The following is a 23,648-nucleotide window of genomic DNA, read 5'->3' on the forward strand; positions in this document are numbered from 1 at the left end:
ACAGAGATTACAATCATTATATCCTAAATTTCTTGAAACATATACATCTAAATCCCCAAATACCAATGCTGCCACATTTTTTGGGTGTTAGATACCCACTACAAAGTGCATAGGAATCTTGCTTCATGATCTTACAGTAATTTCTCTTCTTGCAATTTGGCTCCAAAATCTATCCATAGCTCCTCATGATTAACAGACCCAACAACGCCCATAAATGGGTCAATAAGTTGGAGGTATGTCATGCTCTACTGCCCCTGCATCGAGCACAAATCTCTATAGACCCATGTTTGAGATGCACTTCCTAGTTTGTGAAGCTAAAAGTTGCATATCTCCTATTTCTATATTTCAGAACCCAGTCAATTGTGTGCATTTGACAGATCCTCAACCTTAGTAACCCCTACGTCAATATCAAACTTGAATCTAGATAGGTGTTTGTGAACATCATATTCATGTAGTCAATGCATATTTTGGTTGTTTCATCTATTATAAGTGGTTGACTGGATGACACAAGGTAAATAATTTTACAGTGCAAATGTTATTGTCTCTGTCGCAGGAATGTTCGAAAATTGACTATGATTTCGTAGCAAAAAAATAATGAAAACCTAGAGATATAGAGATCGACTCAACACTACCTACTCCGACTTCGATCGACAGTATGAAAAGGGAGAAAAGGAAACTACAGATTTTGTCACTCACCATTTGTTAAGTTAATCCCAAATCTTTCACGTGTACCCCTGAATCGAGGGATCTCCAAACTTCTTGTCACTTTATTGAGGGAGGTGTGCCACAAGTCGATATAAATGATTCGTAGCCAATAACGATATCAACTTCTCATATTCTAATTGAAAAAACCAAATGGTGACTGCTTCATGCTACAACCTTCACCATATTGATCTTCTGATGACATCAATGACCATACATGTTCGACTATAATTCTCAATTCCAGAAATATATATATATATAAACAATTGAGGGAAAGGAATGGGATTTCCAATTACTGCTAATCACAAATAGGACTATTGAGTAAAGAAAGCCAATTTAGGTAGTATTTGGGGGTAGCAAAAATTCAAATTATCTAAACAAATTTTAAAATGCATATAGAGAAATAAAGTACGACCCATAAAAGCATACCAAATCAATTTTGGGGGTCTATATCTTAAGTAGTTGCAAGCAAAACAAGGTCACAGAGTTTATATATAACAACATTTAAGGTAATTTCTATTTATTCAGTAAGATGTCTGCGAGCAAATCAAGAACACCTAAGATTTTCCTTTCCGAGATATTGGTCAAACAAGAAGGTTCAATTCTTTTGGGTTGCAAGTAAATCTAGTGAGTTGCAAACTTTATTTCATAGAAAAACACAACTTTCCATAGAAGAAGCCTTTTCTTGACAGGCACAACATCAAAACCAACCCCAGAAACTCCAAAATCAACACTAAAATCTTGAAACAATTGAAAAAATAAATGGAAAATTTGTCCACTATACTTTCCAAGTGACAATGACATGATGTGGCCTTTCTCAAGAACTAGAGGCAACCTGAGGGTATAGTCAAATATAATCTAGACAACCTACTAGGTAACACAAATTCAACGACAACCACGAACAACACAGACCACGTCAATGATTAAAGGGTAAAACAGGGAGCCCATCCAAATTTAAGAAGAAATACAATTTTCACAGCAAGATTAGATTTTTCCATCCACAAATAAATCAACTTTTTAGTTGCATTATTTATTTATCCTTTTATAGTTATTGCATTGTCTGACGCTGGTTTTTAGTGGTGTTGATAGAAGAAATGTAGTGTACGTAGTAATGATTGAAGAAATCCTCTGCGCACGTCATCCTTTCAGTCAATCCTTCTCGTTGTTTTCAATCCTCAAGCCCTCTCCCAGTCAACCCTCCTCCTACTGTTGTTGATACCTCGGCAAATAATTTCCCCTCTAACTTGTAATCCTACACCATTGGACTATCAAATTTTTCTCATTCCTCATCCCGCCCAAAATCCCCATCGTCCTCACGTGAAGATTCTAATATTCCCCCAATGGATCCCTATTCTTCCATCACTAACAAAAAATTTAGTAAAATTAACCCTAACAATATTGTTGATTATAATAATATCTCCTCACTCTCTAATCCTAAAAGTGTTCCCCTAAGTGCCCAACTATTTTTCACCCCCTTCATTTATCTAACTTTAATAATATCCTCTCCAATTATAACTCTCTTACGAATTATATTTAATTAATAATAAACCTCTCATTAATAATCATTTCTCTAATAATACGGCTAACAATAATAGTAATAATAATAATAATAATAAGAAAACTAATAATTCTCTTAACATGTGTAATAATTTGAATAATATCACTCCTAACAATAATAATAAATGTATTCCCGGATGCGGGTGTATAAAGGGCGAAGGGATGGCACGCGCCATCACGTGGGCAGATGGCACGCCCACGGACCCTGGCTGTACCACTCGTGGAGGGATATTAACAAGATTAATTGCGCAGGGGAGAAGGCATTAATGCCTGTCTACTCGGCTCGAGGGAGGCTGTTGAGCGACGGGGTGGTGAGGAAGTTTAAACTGCGAAGGATGGCACGTCTGAGGAATGTCTGTGAGCATGGCAAGAAGAATGCAGAGCTGACGGAGGGTAGCTCTTGGAGCTGTGACTGCGAGACGGAAGCGAATTCTCGGCGCTGGGTTTGGGAGACTGGAGGTAGTCTCTGGAGTTGGGGCTGGTTTTTGCTGTCGGGTTTGTCTCCAAGGGTGGGTTCTTGCTGTTGGAATTGTTTCTGGGTGCTGGTTCGTGTAGCAGAGAAGGGGTCTCGGTGCTGGTTCTTGTTGCCGAGGTTGGTTCTCGGAGGGGGAGTCAAAGCCTGGCGCTGGTGTTTGTTCCTGGGAGGAACCAAGGCCTGGAGGCTGCCGGGATTGGCTGTCTCGTGCTGTTGGGATTGTTTCTGGGTGCTGATGTGTGATGCTGGGGTGGGTTCTCGGTGCTGGTTCGTGTTAACGAATTTGTTTCTCGAGGGTGGCGTCAAGACCTGGTGCTGGGGTTCGTTCTGGAAGCCGGTGGGTGCTCTGACCTCTGCTGAAGCTTGGAGGCCTGGAATTAGCAGGAGAGTTACAATGCCAAGGGACAGGCCGAGAATGGGCAGCCGAAGGGGTGGGATTCAGGGTAGAGCTCCTCCGAGAGATGATTATTATTCCCCCTCCTCCTCCATTGAAGTTACCTCGCGACCTCGGTGGTTTCAGGACAGCAACGATGAGGAGGGGAGGTACATGGTAAGCAGCCCAATCGCGGAAGAAAGGCAGAGGGAGTTCCCCACGATCCGGTATCGGCTCCCCTGCCCTCAAATCAATTCCACTTTAATTGTGTCTATTACTGTTGAACCTGGTGATAATGAGAATATGGAAGTCGACCCTCTGCCAGAGGGGCAGCGCTCCAGCAGAGAAGACTCTCCAATTGCCTGCCCTCCGGTCGGTGCAGAAATAGGATTGCCTCTGCCTGAGCGTGATCCTGAGCAGGAAAGGATGGAGCCTCGGCGCGCACATGGAAAAGGCCTGGGCTGCCCCGATACTAATCTTGACCTGAATGCCGGCCCGTCGATGCATGCTGCTGCTTCACCGCCTGGTCCGAGCATGCTGGCCCGTAAAAGCAACCCAGATCAGATCATCCAACTTTCTGATTCTGAGACTTCGCTTCATTTCGGGTACAGGATTGTTGAGGCACGCCAAAACACTGATGAAGACTGAACTCGTTCTGGTAATTTCTGTTTCTGTTGGGATCTTGTTATGTAATTCGGCTATATGGCAGCCTGTTCTCGGTCATTATGTCGGCTATATTGTTCCAGTGTCATTTGTAATTGTCCAAATGTCAATTGTCATTGTCCAGTTGTCTATGTGTCTTTGTCCGGGCTACTCCATGGCCCTGGTGTCTTCGTGTCTGTCTATGTTCCATCCATCTATGTCATGTAACAGTGTCGGCAGTGATTCAGCGATATGCCCAATTTTGAATCCCTTCAATTTTGGCGCTGATAAGTGGGCAAGGCCAGGGCTGATAAGCACATATCCTTAAGCCTTGCCCTTTGTACTCTATTTTGTAAACTTGTTTTTGTATGATAATAGAATTAGTCAAATTCAGAAAAAAAAATAATAATAAATGTATTTTTAATAATAATAATAATAATAATACCTACCCTTAGTTAAGTTGGCTTTAAAAGAAAACCCATTTTATCATGAAATGCAAAACAAGCACCATGATCAAGGCATGTCGTGGGAAATTCTAAGGGTACAAAAGCCAAAGGTATACAAATTAGGGCCAAACTCCATAAGAATCAGGTACAGGGATAAATGCACCAAACTCTTTTTTCAGGATCTTCAACAACAACACCAGTTTGAAGACATCAAATCTTTTCAGACTAAGAAATGTAGGTTCATTAAGAATAAAGATATTTTTCAAAAGCTTGTAGCCTACCTCAAACTGATATCTATCACATCTAGGACTTCAATGAGAATTCTAAAGAAGAGGCCTTGACTCAATGTTTACAAGTTGTCCCTTCCAAATTTTGTCACTTGGATAGAGAGGTTTGTGAGTTGGGTTTGTGAGTTGAACATCTCACTAGAGGAGTTTAACATGACCCAAAATAACTCAAAATAAGAAATTTCAAAATTATCACTAAGAGCATCGACTGTAGAATAAAAATTAGATTCAAATACCTTATACAGACCCTTGAACTTGGATAGAATCAGGAAAATGCACTCACTGATTTGGTGTCTCCCCGTCCTTTTAGTTGTGCAACCAATGACCGAAATTTGACAAGATAGTGTTCAAACTAGGAATTTTTGTAGCCCTTCATGGGAGTTAGCCTGTTTTAGATAAAAAAAATTATCACTATGACTGATGCGGTGATACCTGTGATTTGTGAAATGTGCATTTAGTAAGCATGTTATCATCACCTTGGATGATTATCTGAAAGTGATGCAATTATTGAATTGTGGAGTTTTTATAGTTTACGAACAATTACAAACACCAACTGGTTAATATATGTTTTAGTATATGTAAAATCCCCAGCAGTGGCCATGACTAAAACACAGAAGCTAGTGTGAAAACCCTAGAAAATTAGCCTTCCATCTTTCAGGTTTCTAGTTTATTTTATATATATACACACTGAATATATTGTACCTCTTGACAGTCAATTCCATGGATTAGTCCACAAACATCGTTCCTAGCATTCCTAATCTACAAAGTTGAGTCCTTAATATGTGTGTATGTTCCAAAATCCATATGTAGGGCATGGACCATGGTTTAGGGCCATAGAGATGTATTTTTTATGCTATCTTTTTTATATTAGGAGCTCATCTAGAAAATAAACAAGAATATTAGCAAAATAAAAGGAAACCACAAAAACTTAGTTGTAAAACATAGTTGGAAGAATTAACTATTACAATCGATCATTCCAGTGCATTAGTTTAAATGTTTCATGTTTCATTTCATTTCAATAATCAACTAATGAGAATGAATGCAAAGTAATTATGATAATAGATTTGATTGAAGAGGTTCTCCTTATTATTGTGCACTGGATGATGAGTGGAGAAAGACTTCGTGGTCATTCTCTAGACGTTCACACGCAAAAGAAACTGTGGGACGTATTATTATTTATCACTTACAACAGCAACAGAGTGATTTTTATTCAGTACCATGCATCCATCCTGTGTCTCTCATCCAGTCTTGAAAAATTGGACATGCAGAGTCTCCACTGAATTATCAATCAGAGAAAAAACCATAATAATCAGAAAAGATAGAAACAAAGTAGTCGTAACCCAAATCAGATTATATTCTATAAAGTTTTGATTTGACACAACAGGTTTCTCACTACTCATATCCCAAACCGAGTCGAGCTAAACCTGATGATTGAGTTGGTTCGATTTCAATATCCGCATGTGAACTTAGGTAATACTGGTTGAGGAAGGACGTGGGTGGAAGAAATCAAATTGCAAATTTGCAAGTATGGTGTAAACTGTAAATTTGACCATCCTCCCCGAGGAGAACTTGACACTTCTTGTTCTCAGAAACCTATGAATTTGACTCTTGCAGGCTTCCCAAGACACGAGAGTGAGCTACATGCCTGTTCTATATGAAATCTCGATCTTGCAAGTATGGTGCAACTTGCAAGTTTGATCATCCCCCTCCTGGAGAAGTTGTAGCCAAAGTTCTTGCAATGGCTGCAACCACTGAAGATACCTCAGTAAATTATGATAAGATTGATTCAGGAATGTTGGAACCAAAGCTACAAATGAAAATATCAAAGATTGGTGAACATTGCATAAAGTGAATTTAGGTCTTCTGTTTGAAGGAAGGAGACATGAAGAAAGGTAGATCTGTTGGCAGTTGTAAGCTTTCACCATCAAACTACTATTTGGGGATGCAAGAAAATATGTCAATTTCATGGTTGTAAGGTTTTCCGGTGAAGCTGTTGTTTGGGCGTTTCTCTAAACATGTCAAAGTTTCCATGCATGCCTAATATTTTGAGCATTGAAATCTGTATTTCGATTGTTTCATCTCTTGTAAGTGGTTGACTGTATAACATAGGGTAAATAATTTTGAATCTGTGTTCTTGATTTTGCAATGGATCGGTTGGGAAGAATGCTGCTCCTGGTGGTCTCATTGCTTTTAATGGCTAATCCCCTGAATACAGTTGCAAATGGCCAGGAAATTAAAGCTACCTCTAACTGGTTGGACAACGTTGCATCTTATGAGATGCAAGGGTTTAAATCCTCTATAGGCCAGATCCGTGATGGAACCTTGAGTGAGTGCAATTATGATGAAGATGAGTTTGTGATGGATTCTGAGGCACACAGGAGGCTTCTGAGGAGGATCCGTTACTACATCAGCTACAGAGCAATGGTTTCTAATTGCGTTCCTTGCCAGCCTCAGTCTAGGAGGTCTTGTTACACTAAAAATTGTTACAGCACAACAAGCCCCGTTAGTCCTTACCATAGAAGCTACACTGATATCACTCGTTGCAGATGTTACACTGGATAAGCGTCACTCTGCTTCATTGCTTTTTCCCCTTGGTGGAACCATACTATATGGCACATTGTGTTGTCTAGACAAATAATATTATTTGTGTGCGCGTTGAGGTGCTAATCTACCTAAATTATGGATTTTGGTTTTTTATCCCTACCTGTAACTTGTATTACCTGCACTATTTGATCCCTATTTTGTTCCATAAGTTTAGTCTGGTATTTTTTATCACTGTTCTATTTCATAAGTTTAGTCTAGTATTTATTTTTCAATAATAGCCTCACATTTTTTGCAATAAGATGAGTGTCTTGTGGTGGATAGATGCCCATTCCAGCTAAAATGAGAAAAGCATGTGGTATGCTCTGCTAATCCTACTGTACTCGATGCTTTTCATCCCATTATGCAGTTTGTAAACATAAATTACGACAGAGACTGAAGGATGTTCACTAAAAATAGACAATGTCTTGAATGTAATGAGCTGCTTTCACCTTTAAAAACATAGGGTAACGAATTTTATAGTGAAAATGTTATTTTAGCTATCACAGGAATGTTTATAAATTGATGTGATTTCATAGAAAAAATATAATGCAAACCTAGAGATATAGAGATCGACACAATACTACCTACTTTGACTCCCATATATAATAAGAAAATGGAGAAAAGGAAACTACAGATTGTTTCACTCACCATTTGGTAACCTCATCCCAAATATTTCATGTGTACCCCTGAATCAAGCGCTTGCAATAGGTCGATATAAGTGATTCCCAACCAATTAAGATCTCAGTTTCTCATATTCTAATTGACAAAACGAAATGGTGACTGTTTCATGCAACCAACTTCACCATATTGATTGAAAACTAATCGAAAACCTGATCGAAGAAAAACAATGACAGTAAAACTGATGGAAGAAGGTCTCTACATAAGTCATCCTTTCAGTTAATCTTTCTGGTTTTTCTCAATCCTCAACCCCTCAGTCGGTCAATCCTCCTCCTACCGCTCGACCCTCCTACTACTGTTGATACTTCCCTGAACTATTTCCTCTCTAACCAGCCTTCCTCCACCATTGGACTATGAAATTTTTTGCATTCCTCATCCTGCCTAAAATCCCCTTCGTCCGCACCTGCTGATTCTAATATCCTCCCGCTCAATCCTTATTCTTTCATCACTAATAAAAAATTTACTAAAAATAACTCTAACAATATTACTAATTATAATATTATCTCCTCCATCCCTAATCTTAACACTGTTCCCTTAAGTCTCCAATTATTTTCCTCTCCCCTTCATTTATCTGATTTTAATAATGTCCTCTCTAATTATAACTTTCTTACTAATTATAATTTAATTAATAATAAACCTCTCATTAATAATAATTTCACTAATAATACTCCTAACAATAATAATAATAATAATAATAATAATAATAATAATAATAATAATAATAATAAGAAAACTAATAATTTTCTTAATATGTGTAATAATTTGAATAATATCACTTATAATAATAATAATAATACCTACCCTTAGTTGGATTGGCTTTAAAAGAAAACCCATTTTATCTTGAAATGAAAAACAAGCACCATGACCGAGGCATGTCTTGAGAAATGCTAAGGGTACAAAGGTGTACAAATTAGTGCCAAACTCCATAGGATTCACAGACAAGGATAAACGCACAAAACTCTTTTTTCGAGATATTCAATAACAAATTCAAAGTAAGAAATGTAGGCTCATTAGGAATAAAGAGATTTTTCAAAATCTTGTACCCTAACACAAATTAATATCACATCCAAAACTTCAATGAGAATTCTAATGAAGAGGCCTTGACTCAGAGTTTACAAGTTATCCAATCCAAATTTTCTCACGTGGATAGAGAGGTATCTAAGTTGAACATCTCACTAGAGGAATTTAACATGACCCTAAATAGCATGGTTGATGGTAAAACTCCAAGAATAGATGGGCTTCCATGTGAATACTACAAAACTAATTTGGAATTCTTTGGGTATGTCTTGCTTAAAGTTTAAAAGAAATTTTAAGATTCAATTTACTTGACATCATGATCAATTGCTAATACAAAAAGTATTAAGCTCATGCGTAAATGAAGTGACCCTAAACTGACCTCCATATGTATTTGAACGTCCTAGATAAAGACATTTCGAGGAAAATTAAATTTATCCTTAAAATCCTCCTCTAAACCCTTCTGGTCTTCTAAGATCCATTAGGAAAAGGTTTCCCTATGGCACTGGTATGATATGTGATGGATATTGATGGTTGCGGTTCCACTTTGAGGACGACCAATATGTGGCTCATCAAGATAATGCCACTAAACTTTATTCCTTTTTCCAATGCCCTTCCAAAAGACATACTTTGTTCATAATTTTTTTCATAACCTTATAAGTTCTTATCAACACCTAGAGAGGGGAAAATGGGACTTTTGTTGCCTTAGCAAGAATGAGGAAGTTGGCTTCACTGATGTTTCCAAGTAAGGTGTGACCTTTTCTACTATATGGATTCTCAAGATCATCTAGGGAAACAAAAGCTAAAAAAATCTTCTACAACCTAAAATAGCCAAAGGCACTCCCTAGATGTGTCACATGAATGCAAACCTTTCTTCTGTGATGGAATATGTCTACCACGACATATCTTGCAAACAAGTTGTCTATATGGTGCATCATTTTTTTTATCTTAATAATATGTATTTTGTCAGGGATCCTTGGTCTAATACCAATAGACTCAGTAAAATGGGCCTTTAACCAATGTATATGATTACCAGATGCATGGGTTCCTTTAGTTAGAAAAGCTTGAGAAACATTTTAATCTTAAAACTACATCATAATGTTTCTGACTTATTACCTCGTTATACACTTGCCGAGATAACAATGAATATTTATGAGAGTAGTCAGAGAGATTGGATATATAATTTCTCCACACCTATCCTATGTCTCTACCGCTCACCTTTATAGTATTTTAAGGGTCCTTAGATAACCGGAAAATTGTACAAAATCTGGGGATGCGTGGTTCGTGTTAGAGATTGTTATCATAATTCAACTATATGTGGAAAATTTCCCTGGAGTTCAAAAAGGCCTTAGCGTTTTCCCTTTTATTTCAAGATCTCTCTAACAGATACAGGTTGTCCCATATTATATAATCTGTCAGAAGGAACAGTTGGCTCTACATCTCTTTTCATCTTCAACTTAGTTGTTTTCGTGGACTTGAATCAACCCTTTGGCCAAACCCCTCCTAGACTCCCACTTAGATTGGTTGTCAAACATATAGGAATTACAACGCAATGGTATATCACCATTTCACACTACATGACAACTATTGAGAGTGGATATCCTCTACTACATCTAGAATCATAGGCATAATTTGATCTTTATGTGGCCTCATTGTTAGATTTCAACCATCAATTTAAAAAGCAATAATTCACTTGTGTATTCTTCATATCTATCTACATGCAAACAATGTCCAAATCACTGGGGGTTATATACTTGCACTTCCAGCAAAAAAGTGCCCCACCCTCAATAGCCAGGAAGAAATAGGATAGCTAGTTTCTCCCAATTGGAGAGGAAATATGAAAAAAGTGGTTTAGGGGTGAATATTGTCAAATTTATTATGACACAGTGTGATTCCAGACACAAAATATGGAGAGACCCCAGGCTTCCATAAATCATTTAAATTATATGTCTATTTTAGGACTATAACCTATCAACAAAGGATTTAATTTTGAAGTGTTTTTATATGAATTTGGACTCTCAGCCTAAACCCCCCTTTTCCAATTTTAGTTCCCTTGGGTGCCAATGTTGGCCTCATTTTGTTTTGTTTTTATGACCCAACAAACTGGTGACTTAGCATATTATATACTAGGTTTCCCCCATTGGCATTAGTTTGTGATTTTCTTTTTGTATATCAAAGAAGAAGGGAGAGATATTTATGGTGTGCATAGGAAACATTTTCAATCAGTACAAGTATCGTTCTCAATGGAAAAATGCAGGAAATATCAAAGTCAAAATTCTATTAATGATTAAATTAAGGCCTTGAAATGAAACCAACAAAATTACCATGTATGAAGTGTCATGAAAGTTATTGGTGAGAATCAACTTCATTCAATTATTCCTATAGAAAAATACACCATCATGATAAGCAAACGCAAACTTAAGAATGAAACCAAAATCCCATATCTAGACATGTGTATGCCTATAGTCAGGACAAGTTTATAGTCATGGAGAAATAGACAATAGATGTAAACATTCTAATAAATCATTTACATAATTAAATTTCATAATGTCTCAATATCATTGGAATATCATACAATGTACACATAATTTCTTTCAGTCACAACCACACATACTATGGGGATCAGGGAATACCTCTCATATAAGACAAAATTTTCTAAGAAAATCCAATCAAAGAATTGTGTTTTATCTTCCAATTATGGAGCGCCAATTGCAGCTCAACGTCAATATTAAAAACCCTATATAATTTAAACCCTAATAACAATATGGAATTTCCTAAGCTCGTGTCCTTTAGTTTACTGAAATTGAAAAGCGAATAATTTCATCATTAAGTGTATTAAATTTAATTGGTTTGATTTTTCTTGAGATTGAACACACAAAAAATTGAAACCCCGCCAAAATTTGCAACTAGGCTTCCAAATGTTCAATAATTTAAAGGCTTCAATGTGAAAACCTTCGACTTCACACATACTTGAAGGATGCTTTTGGAGTAGCAAATTTTGCTGAAAATTTCAAGGGAAAAGTAGCGTTCACCCTATGGTAACTGATTTTTCAGTGCCTTTTCCAGTGTTGAGCCGATGGTTCCCATGACCGATGGTTGACAAAGCTTTTTCTCGGCTAGTGCTTTCTCTTTGATTGTTGGAGTTTTGTCAAGGACTTCGAAGATTTGGATCATTAAGCTCAGAAATTACATGAGGATAAAGAAAAAATGGGTAGTGGTGTAAATGTAAATGAATTAAATTCATGTTTAAAATAGTGATTTATAAAGTGTTATATGTATTATTAAGTTTATTTGATAATTGATATGGTCAAATGTAATTTTTTTGACAAAAAGTGAATGTTTGTGGGACATTAGGTAAACATTCAATTGTGCTCAGAATATAATTAGTGGCAAATATCTCACTAACATATTATAGAATATCTGATGATAATTGTGTCCATCAGATATTTGATGAAAGTTGGGTTTTTTAAAAAATTTGTAAATAAAATCCAACAACATGATCAAACTGTCACAATACAAAGTCGGATTTCCACCCATATGTAGTAGTCAATTTTGCTAAATCCAACATAAAATTCAACTCCAAGAAAGGCCCCAAAGGTACTTAGGTCATTGCTCGAATTCCTGGGGTATTCGAGCAATGACCTAAGTACCTTTGGGGCCTTTCTTGGAGTTGAATTTTAGATATATATATATATATATATATATATATATATATATATATAATCTTGAATGTTTCAGTCGATAATGGCAAGAATTTCACCCACATAATTGTGAAATGCCACAGAGGGTAGGCTCCTCATTATAGAGGTGAGGTCAGAAAGAAAGAAGGGAATCCGAATATGGCATATTGCTTAAAATATCTTTATATTTCATAACTTATTCCTTATGTAACAATTTTAGGGGCGGGGCGGGGGGGTGGGGGGGGGGGGGGGGGGGGTGTGGTGTAAATAAGGCAATTGATTCGTATTAAAATTAGTAGGATAAAAGAGTGACTCATATTATTATAGTACCTTTTAGGTAGTAGTATTTTTGTTCCTACACTAAATTAGTCATTCACGTTAGTCATTTTTAGTTGTATTACTTATTAGTTAGCTGTATATTAAACCCGAGACTAAATTTAGTCATTTATGTTAGTCGTTTTTAGTTGGGGCACTTAAGATTTCTCATTTTTGGTAGTATTTCACTTGGAAAATCTGTGGTGACTAATGTTTTTAGTCACCTAGTCACTAATTTCGCATTTTCTAGTCATTCACATTAGTCATTTTTAGTTGTATTACTTATCAGTTAGATGTATATTTAAACTTGAGACTAAATTTAGTCATTTATGTTAGTCATTTTTAGTTGGGTCACTTAAGATTTCTCATTTTTGGTAGTATTTCACTTGGAAAATCCGTGGTGACTAACATTTTTAGTCACCTAGTCACTAATTTCTCATTTTCTACTAGTGAGAGTGTGTGAGAGGGAGTGTCAGTGAGTTCTAGGTGTGGTAAGGAGGGCGCGACAAGATATGTTAGGTAGTGTCAAGGAATGTTAGAGTTCCAAGGAAACATACGAAGATGTGCCATGTGCTAGGGTGTGTTAATGCGTGCCAACGAATGTTAGGGAGTGCCACAGAAACACAAGGGAGAACTAGTTCAAAATGCATGGAAATGAAGAGATAAGAGTGTGTGATAGGGAGTATCAACGAGTTCCCAGTGTTCTAAGGAGGGAGTGACAATGTTATATGCTAGGCAGTTCCAAGGAATGCTAGAGTGCTAGGGCATGTCAGAGAGTGCTAGGGTGTGCTAGGGAGTGAAAAGCATGCCAAGAAATGTAGGGGATGCTAACACACGCCACATAGGGCTAAGGGATTGTTAGACGTGCCATGTGTTATGTCATGTCAAGATGTAAACTGTGTTTCTTAGTTCTTTTTTGGCCATGGTTGGACGTGAGCCTTAAAGTGGTAACGTGTTAAGTGGGATGAGTTGAGATTGGACTTGAGTAGCCTAAGATGTGTTATACGCAATTCTTAGATGAACAAGGCATAATCTAGTTATAGTAACTAAAACTTGGTTAAGTTGTTGTAGTCGGGGCAGGACTTGGTTGGGTTCAACCTAAGTATAAAAAAAAGTAATGTTAGTTGTGAGCGCATGAAAGCTAAGGAGTGCTAGGGCATGACAGGGATTGAAAAGGTGTGCTAACACATGGTAGACAGTGTCAATGGATGGTGAGGAGTGTTAGGGATAGTCAGGAGAATGCAAGGGAGAACTAGCTCAAAACGCTTGGGAATGAACAAATAAGAGTGTGTGTCGAGTGTTAGTGAATTCTAGGTGTCCCAAGGATGAAGTGTGTTACACAGTAATTTGTCACTGTCTCCCTGTCAGTCTCCCTACTGTGTCATGAACTCCATTTGATCATGCTCCTGCTTCCTAATCTGGCCAACTAACCCACTCTGCCAAAGTTTATTTGATCAGCGCGACTGTTATTAAAATAACCGCGTTCACTGGCGGCTGATAGTACAACTGATGCGCTGCCAGCACGGAAGCACACGGGTTTTCCGCGCTGGTCGAATTTCATGAGCCAACGCACCACATCTTTGTATTAAGCCGCGCTGACACCGCCTGCTCCGTTATCCAGATGCGCTGTCAGCGCTCCAGTTCAGTTATACACCCGCGCTGACCCAATTTGGGTGAATTTGTTCTAATAGCTAGCCTTCCAGATAACTCCAGACATGGTTGTTGGCCTTGTGAGTATCGCCCTCCCTTCTATGGCATGTCTGTTCGTCATTTGGAACCACCTTCCTTGAAGATAAGCTCATCCTCCCACCATTCATGGAGACTCCTTCTCCTATTTAAACCTCTACCATTGCCATGAGCAGCTAGTTTGGATTGTGTGGAATTTATAGTGCTCAGATTGCTGCTACTAGTAGGTAGTTGGTGTGATAAGTGTGGAATTGCTAGATAGCTTAAGGAAGGTTGTGAAGTGTTGCTTGTGTGAGAGAGAGTTCTTGTCTTCGGAGATCTATCTCTAAAGTTGAATGCTTAAGAGACTTGCTGGCTGGACCCTCTTGAGAAGGATTCGACGTCAGAACATTTGGTTGTACTCTTCTCTGTTATTAATTAATAATAGATGACTACTATTATGGTTCCATTCTCATTTGTCTCTGTAATGGTTAAAGTGAATTACGTCCTTTCTGACTGATGTATAATTGCTTTTATTAGATTTCACACTTGTGTTTGTCTTTCTCTTCGTGTGTTCAGGTATCTATTTGCGGAGATCGTGGAGGATCGTGATCGGCCAGAGCGAAAGAGCGAGAGCGGCATCTCTTCATCAAACAATAACGTTGGAATCCAAGTAGGTGTCCATTGCCTACCTTTTACTTGCAATTAGGAACTTGCATAGTAGCATTGACTGATTATTGCTAGACCCATTCTGGGCTAGTAGGGATCGCCTCTATCCGTAGAGGGGATTTACCTCTCCAACAATTTAACGACTCCGCTGGGGAGCTGGCCTTTGTCTCTTTTTGTTCGTTCTTGTTTTGAGTTTGATTGTTGCTCTCTTTTTAAAGATCAGGGGTTAGTCCTCTGCTTTTAAGCTTCTTGGTTCAATCTAGGAGGTACCTTAAATGTTTAAAGAGTTATCGCCTTGGTTTGGGAGATTTTGGCTGGTTTGTGCTTGTTTTTTAGCCTCAGCACGGTTTATATCAAAACAGTCGCGCTGACAGCGCATAGATGTTTCTTTGACTCCATGGTCATCGCGCTTCTACACGAAACAGTCGCGACGATTCTGAAAAACGAACCAGCGTGACTAAGCCATGTGCTTCCGCACTGACAGCGCTTTGTTGCTACGCGTGACCTTTGGTCAGCACATTGTTGCTGAGTTCTACCCGCGTTGATCCTGTAGAAGTCAATTTGTTTCAAATTTGCCTCCTGAGCCTGTTGGTTTGACTGCCCCTTACTCTTTCCACTTGGTTTATGGCTTGTTTTTCATTGTTTGAACTGTGAAGCACTCGCTTGCGAAGTCTTGTCGGGCGGATTTTGTTTTGTGTCTGGTGACCTAGTGTTATCATCCCGTTTTCGCTGGATTGATTTTGTTTTATCACTCGTTCACAAAGATTCGTTACTACTTGCCTTTGCTTTTGCGAAAACCTTCCTCTCCAACAAAGTGTTTTAGGAGAAGTTTATAATACGACTTGCAAGAGGCAATCATATGGTTGTGATAAGGCATGGACAAAGCAATTTTAGAGAAAGGGAGACTTTGGGTTGGGCACAATATTGTTTTGCTAATGAATTGGTTGGGTTCCGAGGTTGCAAAAAAAGTAAGGTTGTCTGTGAGGGTGTTAGTGTCAGTCAATTCATCCTGTCACCAGTGATCAAATATGCTCTTACAAGGTGTTGTTATGGTGTCAAGTCAAATTTTTGTCATTTTAGTGAGTCTTGAAATAAAAATTTGGTCACTGGCTAGTGTGTATAGGGTTATTTCGATACTCTCAAGAATTTCATATGTCAGTCACTTTCGTCACTCAGATGAGTATACCATCACAAAAACATCATTAATATCACTTGAGTCACATCATCACGGTCTCCATTCAACTCAGTGTCACCTTTAGGTAATTAGGGTTAAGGTCATAGAATCAGTCATTTCATGTATAAATCCAGAAAACGAGGAGTAGCAATAGGTAAATTTGTTCAATAACACTTGATTTCAAATGTAATTTATGTTCTTAGATGTAATAATGTTCCTAAGTTTCTAACGTTATAAAAAGAGGTCCTAAGGATACAAAACTCTAAAATAAAGTGAATTGGTGAGGTGGGCCATCCTACCTCATTAATCACTTAGACACCAAAAGAAAATTATAGATGCACATGGAGGAGATCATTCACACGCATTTGTACTTTTCTACCATCCTAGCATAGAGCTGCCCCCTCTCCTTTGCAAAAAATTGTGATTCCATAGCCCTCACTGGCAAAAATTGACTCTCACTATGCACAGAGAACCTTCGCTGCGCACCGGGGCAACACACTGCACACAGGAAGCCTTCGTTGTGCACAGGGCAGAGTTGTCCAAAATTGTTGTTTGACCACCAAAATTCATTTTTCAAAGCTCCTCTTCAGTCATTTCATCCTCCAGGCTCTATAACAAGTAAGTTTATCATTTTCATGCCCTTCTTTGCCTCATATGTCAAGAAAATGATCAAATACTTCTTCTTCTAAGGTTTACATGATTTTCATCATTTTGATCCTCAAATGATGAGTCGCTGCCCTAACCGTAGATTCCTTGTCCCTACACCTCTATTTTGCAGCTAATACACTATTTCCATCCATCACAAAGCCTTATACCCTCATTTTCTATTATTTTCCTCTAAACCCTAATCTACCCTATCTCTTTCTAGGATAGGCCTATGTTTTGGCCTTTTCCACCCCCTCCCCTCACTAATTTCCAAAAATGCCTTTTTCCCCTACTCACTGACATCATCCCTTACCCTCCTAAATTTCCTTACAAATTTAGGGAACTCCTAAGTCCATCATACCACCTCATTCCCTCACAACAAAGAATTTCACTGTTTTTGCTTGCCTTTCACCTAGGGTTTGAAGTATGGAGCCTAACTCATCACCATCAAAGAAGAGGAAGTACAAAAAGGGGGGGAAGATACTTAGGTTTGGGCCCTCTAATTGTAATTAAATCACCTCCTCCCCATTTTTTATGAAATTCTTTGAAGATGTCAATTGTTTAGGGTTTTGTCAAAGAGTGTAGGAAGTAGGTTACCATGAGCATCTCACAGGCATATTTTCCCTCACCTTGATGGAAGACAACGTCACATTTGCAGGGGCTGATTTAATGTTTTCAGTGGATTCCATCTCTCAAGCTACAGGCATACCAAACCATGGTGAAAATTTGTTCAAAGGCCTGAACCTAGACCTAGAAGAGTACAAACCCTACTTGAAATCACAATACAAAAGAGCTCACTCACATGTTTTCCCATTCAGATAATTTTTGGAGAGATATGCACCATTGATGAAGGTTGTCATGAAGCTCTTCACATGTGAGGGCAGATTTTCTAGGCTATATCAATACCACATAAGACTGCTCATGCACTTTATAGCTACCAAGTCTCTAAATTTGTCCAGCTACTTGTATAGGAGCCAAACCAAAATGTCTGAAAGGGTGCAATTGAAAGGAAAAGTGCATTATCCCAGCCTCTTTCACCATAGCTTGAGAAAGGTTATAGTACTCCATCAGTTGACAGAGAATAACATGACATGGGACACCTTCATTGAGGTAGCCTTGTAAACGCATATAACCACTTCCCCAAGCTAGCACCAAACAATGTTAGTACATCGCATGGAGGTGGGGTCATCAAGAAAACATGATGAGGTTTCCAAGGAACCTAGGCCTAAGCTGACGAAGACATATCAGAGAGGTAGAAGGCTTGTTTTTTCTCCTCAAATTTAGGAAGGGACCAAGCCTACTACATCAGAAGAAAAATGATCACCATCACATCATGAGGCTTCTTTGAATGATGAAGAGCCTGTTGAGCATCAATTTGACCTAGTTGACTTCGAGGAACATGATGAGCATTAAAACGTACAACAATTCATCAAAGAGAAGTATTGTTAGATCATGGAGCTCAAGGACAATTTGGAAAGGGCCAAATTCATCATTTCATTCCTTGAGAAAGAAAACAATCAACTTATGGAAAACCAACTAGTCACGGAGAAAGAGAAATTCAAAGCCAAGAAACAAGAGAAGGAAGTGGTGGACCATAAGGACACTGAGAAGCATGAAGGACATTTGGAAAGGAATATACCAAGGATAATGGGTCTTAGGAAGGAACTTCAAAGGGAAAAAGAACAAAAGCCACCAATGGAAGAATTGACCTTCGAAGATTGGATTGCCATGGAAATAAATGAGGACAGGGATTTTTGGCTTGACAAAATCAATTGCCACCTTGAGAAGCTCCTTGAAAATGAAAACAAGGATAACAAGTTGTAAAAGAAAATGGTCATCCATTATTACACAAGGAATCAGGTTTCCAAGATCAAAATCAAGCAATTGAATGAAAAACTCAAGGAAACCCTAAGCAACAAAGAGGAGAAGGGTAATGTAGGTTTTATTGCTGATGCATCCATGATTGCATAACATACCTCATTAGGTATATATGGACAAATTTTGGGAGGATTTGGAGAAAATTTTGTGTTTTGGTGCAGATTGGTGCAAACTTGCAATTTTTTGGCATTTTTTTGTCTAGGAGCGCAGCGAGCTCACACTGCACTTCTTCCTCAGGGATCAAAATGATGGAAAATTAGAATTTTTGGAAAGAGTATGACCCCCTCTCAAAACCAATTTTCCCACTTTCCTAGCATGGGGCTTCGTTTTTTAGAAATTTGCAAAAAAGAGGCCAAAAATCACCTTTCTGCCCCTCTTTTTCCATTTCGTTGCGCACCTGGAGACACCTCCTGGGAGAATGGCCATATCTAAGCCAAAATTGGGTCCTTTTGAGTGCACAAATACTCTAAAGAAATATAAACACTCCCATGTGTCTAGAACATGCTTCAGATCTTAATTGACTTCAAAAAGGCACTCGAAAATGGCCTCCAACAACTCGCTGCGCACTTGGAAATTTCTGAGATTTTTGTAAAATTTTCACTGTGTAATTTTTTGTAATTCCTAGTTTGACTTTGGTAAAAGTCAAAAGGGTTAAGTAGATGAATGTGAGGTGTAAAATTAAATGTAAATAATGGATGGTTAGTCTTCGTAAGTTGTTTATATGTAAATTTGACCTCATTTATGAGAGAGGTTTGAGTCAAAGTTAATTGTAGAAGTTGTTTTTAACTTCCCTTGACATTAGGGTTTGGTTAGAACACCTCATGAAATAGTTCCTAGAGCCGTGGATTCGGTCTTTGAGAGTGGCAAGATGTTTTTTTGGTCTTTATGTATCAGTTTCTTAGTGATAAAATGGGTTGGATTTCAAAGGAGAGAACTATTGTATAGCTTGTACTTGGACATTTCCTAGAAATCAAAGGACACAGTTTGTAGCTATTATATAGGAATTCACGTGCAATAAGTTTGTGATGTTATTTTTTCTCTGTTATAGCTTTATATTAAATATATTCATCTTCCCTTTCCATTCATCAATCCTTCAATGGCTTCCTTACAGTTTATAAGCATAATTCTTTTCATAAAGCTTTGTTTTGATGGAAAAATCATTCATGTGTTACTTTCTTCCTTGCTTAATGCATTCATGTTTCATGCTCATTAATACCTTCTACTTCTTCTAAACACAAAAATACACTGAAAAACCCTAAGATCCATCAAAAAATTAATGCTACCTTGCTCCTTTATATCTTTGATGTTGTAACCCTTTGATCCTCTCACCTAGCTACCTAGTTTTTCTTCCTTATCTAGCATCAAAACCCTAAATTTTCCAAAACCCACCTGAGCCTAGCTATCTAGCCTAAAATCCTTTAGATTCCAGTTATCTCTTAGCTATGATTTCATAGAGGGAGCCCTCTCTCGTTTGGTAGGGCAAGCTACCAAACTAAAAGCTTGGTCTGTGGTTACCTCCATCAATCTCCTCATCAACCTAGGACATTGTGGAGGATAATAGAAGGCATCACAACTAGGCAGTGCCAAGGTGTTCTAGTGAATGTGAGGTTCCCAAGTCATGGAAAGAATGTAATTCTAGTTTTGAGATCATGACTGCCAAGGTGTGTTAGGGAATGCTAGGTCATTCTAACATGTGCCAGTAATACGAAGACATGTCAAACAAGCTAAGATGTGCCAAGTCCTAAGGCATGCCAAGATGTACAAGGGTGTGACAATGCATGCCAGGGGCTTTCAAGGCAACAAAAGGGAGAAACAAGTTAAACTACAAGGAAATGAGCACATAATAGGGTTAATAGGTCATCAATTTACCTTTTCCATCAGGGGCATGCTAGGCACACCAACACTAGGTGCCAATAGGTGCCAAGTGCCAAGTGTCAATGCATTCTAAGTTCCAAATATTCCTCCGTCTCTTCTCATCTAGTTTCCACTAATTTATCTCAAATAACTTTAATTTTAAACCATGCCAAGGCATACCAAGTCATCTCAACGCATGCCAAACATGCTAAGACTTTCCAAGTGCCAACACATGGCAAGTGCCAATGTACGTCAGGGAGTGTGATGCATGCTATGAAGTGGAAGAGCATATTGAAGAGTGCTAAGGTGTGCTAGAGAGTGCCAATGTAACTTGAGGAGTGTTAGGGAGTACTAGGAAAACACAAGGGAGAACTAGGTCAAAATGCATGGAAGTGAATGAATATGAGGGTCTGTCAGGGAGTGTGAATGAGTGCTAGCTGTCATGCCAAGGAGGGAGTCAAAAGGTATGCTAAGCATGGGTAAGGCATGCCAGGGAATATTAGGGCATGTCAAGAAGTGCTAGAGTGTGCTAGGTAGTTCTAGGGCATGCTAACATGTGCCAAATAGTGCCAAGGCATGCTAGGTGCTAAGACATGCTAGGATGTGCAGGGTGCCAGAGTACGCAAATATGCATCAAGGAGTTTCAAGGCAACAAAAGGAATAACCAAGATAAAATGTAAGGAAATGAACACATAAGATGGTTAATAAGTCGATAGTTTATATTTTTCAAAAGGGACATGCTAGGCACACTAGTAATATATTCCAATACATGCCAAGTGCCAATGTGTGCCAAGTGGTAATGTTTGTCAATGAAATATTATGCCAAGGTGTTCCAGGGCATGCCAACACATGATAGGGGAGTGCTATTCTATGGTAGGGCATGCCAACATGTGCTTGGTCGTCCTACTCATGGCATGAGGTTCTAGGTACGAAGATGTTCTAGGTACAAAGATGCTCCAAGACATGCGAGGTGCGAAGGAATGTTAGTGTATTGTTTCAAAGCATGTTAAGGTGTGCCATGAGTGTTGAGGAGTGCTAGGTCTCTCCCATTAATAGAATTGAAAGAGCTTGATTATGTATTAAATAATATAGTTCCTACACACACTAGTTGAACTTTATTTAAAGGAAATTTGCTAGATAATAAACCTAATAGATATGAATCATGTGTTGACTCGTAGAAAAGCTATATTCTTATGACTTGAGGGAAATGATACACACTAACTACTTCTTAACAAATTGACTGAATATAACCACTATGACCTTGGACAAATAATGAAAAATAATCCACAACAATGGTCTTCAATCATTATCTTTTGACAAAAAATATAGTAACAGGTACATAACGTCATCAAAAAATCATTGAAACAATAAATGATGATGAACATTTTTTGACCATCATCAAAAGTAACCAAAAAGAGAATTTGTGAGGGTCAATAAAAGATCGTCACTAGAAGTGTCACCAAAGAGAGAATTAGTGATGGGCCTTTAACGACCCTCACCGAAAGTTTCACCAAAGAGAGAAATAGTGATGGGACTTTAACGACCTTCACCAAAAGTGTCATTGAAAAATGGCTTTGGTGACAAACCTTAAAGGACCATCACTATATATACTTACAACAACGTTTTTTTAAAGACCATCGCCATATGCGACATTGGTGATGAAACTTAAAGGTATGTCACAAACATGAAGCATCATAAAAAACTCATTGGAATGATCAATGATGATGGACATTTTTTGACCGTCACCAAAAGTAACCAAAAAGAGCATTGGTGAGGGTCAATAAAAGATCATCACTAGAAGTGTCACCAAAGAGAGAATTAGTGATGGGCCTTTAACGAACCTCACCAAAAGTGTCACCAAAGAGAGAATTAGTGATGGGTCTTTAATGACCCTCACCAAAAGTGTCATTGAAAATGGATTTGGTGACAAACCCTAAAGGACCATCACTATATACACTTACAACAATGCTTTTTTAAAGACCATCACCATATGCGACATTGGTGACGGACCTTAAAGGTCCATCACAGGCATGACCCTCACCAATGACCTTTCTTCCTGTAGTGTATGTATAGGAAATTCCTCCCTATGTTGCTTGCGAAGTACACATTCTTCACATTCAACATGATCATTCTTCAAAACAGGAAGACCTTCAACCATTGTGCTATTTTGAAGTAGCATTAAATCATTGTGATTTAGATGTCCATACCTTTGATGCCATAACACTACTGTTGATATTGTTTTCGATGTCAACACTTGATGAATTTTCCTAGTCACATCTAACTTATACAAGCCTCCAACTCTGGTACTTGTGGAAATAACCTTGTAGTGATCTTGAATATCTTTCACTACACACTGCGATTTAACAATGTCCACCTTCAAATCTTGGTCAGAAATAGTAGAAACATAAATTAAATTCCTTTTGATACGAGGAACATACATCACATTATGGATTTGTTTAGCTTTCCCATTAGGAAAATTCACACCTATTACTCCATAACCTTTAACTTTAAGTGATCTTTTATCCCATAGATAAACATATGTTTCATTAATTTTTCATAATATTCATCAAACCAATCCTTATTACAAGACATATGGAGTGATGCACCAGAATCAATCAACCAACCATTCACATCATCATTTTCCAAAGACAATGCAACATCAAAAACAAACAATTTAAGATTTTTAAATGCATCACTGATTGAGGTGTCTTTGTCCACAAAATTTCCATTATGCCTTGTGTTTCTTTGCCTAGACTCAATATATTTCCTTTTATAAATATCTTTAGAATGATGCATAGGTTTTCCGCAATAATAAAAATCATCATTTCTCTTATCATGCGCTGGAAATTTAGATTGTGTCATACCTTTCTGTTTTTCTTGAAGCTTGCCTCCTTTGTTCTTGTTCCATGGCTTACCTTTGTATGGATGTTTACCCTTGGATACCAATGCCAAATATGAACTACTAGAGCCCAAATTAAATCTCTTCATCCTCTCCTCCTCTTGTAGAATAA

General features: G+C 38.1%; 1 protein-coding gene across 1 annotated transcript; it reads left to right on the top strand.

Annotated features, from left to right (window-relative positions):
- The first annotated feature begins 6,627 nt into the window (after positions 1–6,627).
- LOC149235650 (protein RALF-like 34) lies at positions 6,628–7,044 on the top strand. Its single transcript, XM_089368616.1, has one exon. The coding sequence runs from the start codon at positions 6,628–6,630 to the stop codon at positions 7,042–7,044; it is 417 nt and encodes a 138-aa protein (XP_089224742.1).
- The last annotated feature ends 16,604 nt before the right edge of the window (positions 7,045–23,648 follow it).

This window comes from Pinus tabuliformis, chromosome 8 (genome assembly GCF_031772625.1).
Source record: "Pinus tabuliformis cultivar Carrire ecotype Pingquan chromosome 8, CPIR1, whole genome shotgun sequence".
NCBI lineage: Eukaryota > Viridiplantae > Streptophyta > Pinopsida > Pinales > Pinaceae > Pinus > Pinus tabuliformis.

Excerpts from the sequence above, each read along its gene's own strand:
- LOC149235650 (XM_089368616.1), top strand. The coding sequence starts at position 6,628 with ATGGATCGGTTGGGAAGAATGCTGCTCCTGGTGGTCTCATTGCTTTTA.